The 3,375-nt window shown below is 68.1% G+C and overlaps 1 protein-coding gene across 1 annotated transcript; it reads left to right on the top strand.

The window, feature by feature from the left end:
* Positions 1–1,122: 1,122 nt before the first annotated feature.
* Positions 1,123–3,056, top strand: HES1 (hes family bHLH transcription factor 1). Its single transcript, XM_083363241.1, has 4 exons — positions 1,123–1,425; positions 1,523–1,618; positions 1,918–2,005; positions 2,472–3,056. The coding sequence occupies exons 1-4, from the start codon at positions 1,318–1,320 to the stop codon at positions 2,990–2,992; spliced, it is 813 nt and encodes a 270-aa protein (XP_083219367.1). The 5' UTR covers positions 1,123–1,317; the 3' UTR covers positions 2,993–3,056.
* The last annotated feature ends 319 nt before the right edge of the window (positions 3,057–3,375 follow it).

Raw genomic sequence — 3,375 nt, 5'->3', positions numbered from 1 at the left:
TGCTTACCAGGCTTGATTAGGACTGAACTCCCCAACCCCGAAGCTTTCTGCTTTGCTGGCTGCCCCTCCGCTGGTTTTTGTCCACTGAAATCAACAGCTCAGTAATTACACGTGAAGCTCGGCATATTATTTTAATTAGCTTTGCTGCCTCGAATGAAAAACATTCATCCGTTTGATCGTTTCGAGGGGAGACGTCCCCCTTGTGAAAGGCCTCGTCAACTTAACTTTCTCAAGCCTTCGCGGGCTGCATTCCCACGATGGCGGTTCGGAAGCCACGGCCGAGAGCCCGCTAGGACCGAGCGGCCCAGAAGCCGGAGGCAAGCCGCTGACCCCCGGGGCCTGCCATTTCGGGGGGGGCGTTACTTTGTGCCCTCTCCCCTTCCTGGGGACTCCAGCGCCGCCGCCGAAAGGGGAGGCCGCTGCCCCGCTGCCCCGCTGCCCTCTCCCGCCCGAGAGGCCGCATTCCTCGCTTCCCTCCCCGGAAGGCGGGGTTTTCCCAGGCTCTGGCGGCGGTTGGGGCGACGTGCCCGGCTTCTCTCCCCGGCTGCCGAGCCGCACAGCTCCCGCCCGGCCGCCTCGCCCTTGGTGGCGGCTGCGGCTGCAGGAGACCTTCCGGCACGCGCTTCAGGGCAGCGCCTGCGGGCAGCCAGGCGGCTGGAGCCGAGGAGGGAGGCCCGAGGCAGGAAAGCCCCCTCCCCGCCGCTCTGCCCACGGCCTCCCACGCGTGGCCCCCGGGTCGGGCTGCCGGGGCCGGACAGGGGCTCCCCTGGACGGGAGCCGGGGCGGCCTCGGGGGGGGCTGGGATCCTCGCGTGCCGGGCGCCGCCGACCGCCGAGGGCAGCGACCTGCGCGCCCTCCTGGGCCGGGCGGGGCGGCAGCGCCGCGAGGGTTAAGGCGGGCGCGTGATTGACAGCGCGGCTCCTGCCGCCCGGGGGCCAGGCGTGCGCCATTGGCCGCCGGTCGCTGCGCCGAGCAGCCAATGAGTGGGCACCGTCCACGAGCGGGGCCGCGTGTCTCCCGCTCCCATTGGCTGAAAGTCACTGTGGGAAAGAAAGTTTGGCGAGTTTCACACGAGCCGTTCGCGTGCAGGGCAGTTTATAAATAGCGGCCGCCAGGCAGGGAGCCGGCCGGGGTTGCGCGGGGCTGGGGGCGGCTGGCTAGCGCGGCAGCTCCGGCCGCAGGGAAGCGCGGAGGGCGCGCGCCGTGCTGGGAAGGGCCGCCCGGCCGCATCCACGCCCCGCCCGCTGGGCTCGCCGCGGAGGACGCCGCGCGGATCCCGAGTCGCGCCGGCTCTCTCGCGGCCGCGGCGGGGCCACGATGCCCGCCGACCCAATGGAGAAATGCTCCTCGTCTCCCGCGGCGGCCACCCCGGCCAGCGCGCACGCCACCCCGGACAAGCCCCGCACCGCCGCCGAGCAGCGGAAGGTAAAAGGGGGCCGGGCGGAGGGAGAGGGACGGGGGCGCGGGGCGGGGGCGCCTGTGGGCGGCTCGGCCCACCGCTGCGCTCGCCTTCTCCCCGCAGTCGTCCAAGCCCATCATGGAGAAGCGGCGGCGCGCCCGCATCAACGAGAGCCTGGGGCAGCTGAAGACGCTCATCCTGGACGCCCTCAAGAAGGACGTGAGTGGCGGGCAGCCCACGGGGGGGAGGGGGAGGAAGGGGGCACGAAAGGGCTCGGCGAAGCAAAGGAAGCCCCCCCGGCTCTAGACTCCTTTTCCACGGGGGGGGCAGCCTGGGGCGCTGCAGTGCGTGATCCGCAGATGGGCGGTTGGGGCTGGGAGGGCGCAGCGAGGGGTTTCCCTGGTCCCCCCCCCCACCCCCCAACATCCCCCGGGCGGGATTCCTTGTTTTGAGGGTGGGGCGTGTCATTTCTCCCCCCCCCCCGTCTCATGTCCCTCCTGCCTCCTTTTTGTCCCCAGAGCTCCCGACACTCCAAGCTGGAGAAGGCTGACATTCTGGAAATGACGGTGAAGCACTTGCGGAGCCTGCAGCGGGCCCAGATGACCGGTGAGTGGCCGGGCGGGTGCCCCCCCAGCCCCCCCAGCCCCCTCCCTCTTTAGGGGTGACTCCTTCCAGACTTCCGCCTGTGGTTTTGAATGCCATCCAAGCTGCCTTTTACTGACTTGGCTCAGGCACGCGTTCCCACGGTCTGCCTCTCGCAGTATTTATAGCCGCAGCTCCAAGTCGCTCCAGTTCCGGAAAGGAGGAGGCGGCGGGGGGGGGGCTTTCGCAGCCCGGGGGAGGGGGGCAGCCTCCTGCCGCTCGTGAGTGGCCGGCTCGCAGAGGCCCAGATGCCCGCAGCCTGGCCGGCTTCAGACCTTCCTCCTTGGTGGGGTGGGAGCAGTTGCCCTTCAGAGGGGCCCCGTGCTTAGCAGCCTGGGGGGCGGGGAAGGGGTCCGGAACTGCTGCTGCTGCTGCCTACAAGGCCGCCGGCCCCTCCCCTGATTGCAGCCGCTTCTTTTCCTCCCGGCAGCTGCGCTCAACACGGATCCCTCCGTCTTGTGCAAGTACCGAGCAGGTTTCAACGAATGCGTGAACGAGGTGACTCGCTTCCTCTCCTCCTGCGAGGGGGTGAAGACGGAGGTCCGCAACCGGCTGCTTGGACACCTGGCCGGCTGCCTGACTCAGATCAGCGCCTTGAACTACCCGGCCCCGCAGTCTGCAGCGCTGCCCCCGACTCCCGGCGCCCAGCCCGGAGCCTCTTTGGTACAGATGCCCGCCGGCACAGCGCCCCCTTCTGGCAGCGTGGCTTCCTGCAAGCTCAGCAACTCGGCGGGCGAGAGCGGCCAGGCGTTGGGCGGCTTCCAGCTGGTGCCAGCGTCTGACGGGCAGTTTGCCTTCCTCATCCCCAACGCGGCCTTTGCCCCGCACGGCACCGCGGTCGTCCCACTCTGCCCCGGCGGGAGTCTGAGTTCAGGCCCTCCCCCTGCCGGCATCTCGTCAGGATCGGTTGCCCCATCGCTCCCAGCAGACTCGCTCTGGAGACCCTGGTGAGCCCTGGAGAGCAGCCTTGGCCCTGGACTCAGTGAGGCCACCCAGTGACTGCCCGGTTGGCTTCTTCTCCCCACCCCCACCTGTAAATAGGACCTACGGCTCGTCTTGGATTGAGCCTCCGTGTTTCTAAGCAATACCAAAGATTGATTTGTTCATATAAAAAAGCCTTCCCTTTCTTTTTTTGGAAGCCTTGATAGAAATAAAGATTTTGACCATCACTCGGGCTGTGTGGGGGGGAGGGGGAGGAGAGATGCTGCTGCAGGGGCTACAGGCAGGGTCTGGGTGGGGGAGGGGGCTCATCTGCAGATCCTGGCCTTCCCCTAAACGTTGGCAAGAGCTGCATCTTCCCAGCAGTGCTAATGGTGCTGGGGGGCAGGGGAGGT

The sequence above is a fragment of the Vipera ursinii genome (genome assembly GCF_947247035.1).
Source record: "Vipera ursinii genome assembly, chromosome: 5".
Taxonomy (NCBI): Eukaryota; Metazoa; Chordata; class Lepidosauria; order Squamata; family Viperidae; genus Vipera; species Vipera ursinii.
The sequence above is the reverse complement of the archived record's forward strand: the minus strand, read 5'-3'. Positions and strand labels throughout refer to the sequence as shown.

What these genes read in the sequence shown, in the direction of transcription:
- HES1 (XM_083363241.1), top strand. Translation starts at nt 1,318, where the DNA reads ATGCCCGCCGACCCAATGGAGAAATGCTCCTCGTCTCCCGCGGCGGCC. An exon ending in TGGACGCCCTCAAGAAGGAC is followed by an intron (nt 1,619 to 1,917) that starts GTGAGTGGCGGG and finishes TTTTGTCCCCAG; the next exon opens with AGCTCCCGACACTCCAAGCT. An exon ending in GCAGCGGGCCCAGATGACCG is followed by an intron (nt 2,006 to 2,471) that starts GTGAGTGGCCGG and finishes TCCTCCCGGCAG; the next exon opens with CTGCGCTCAACACGGATCCC.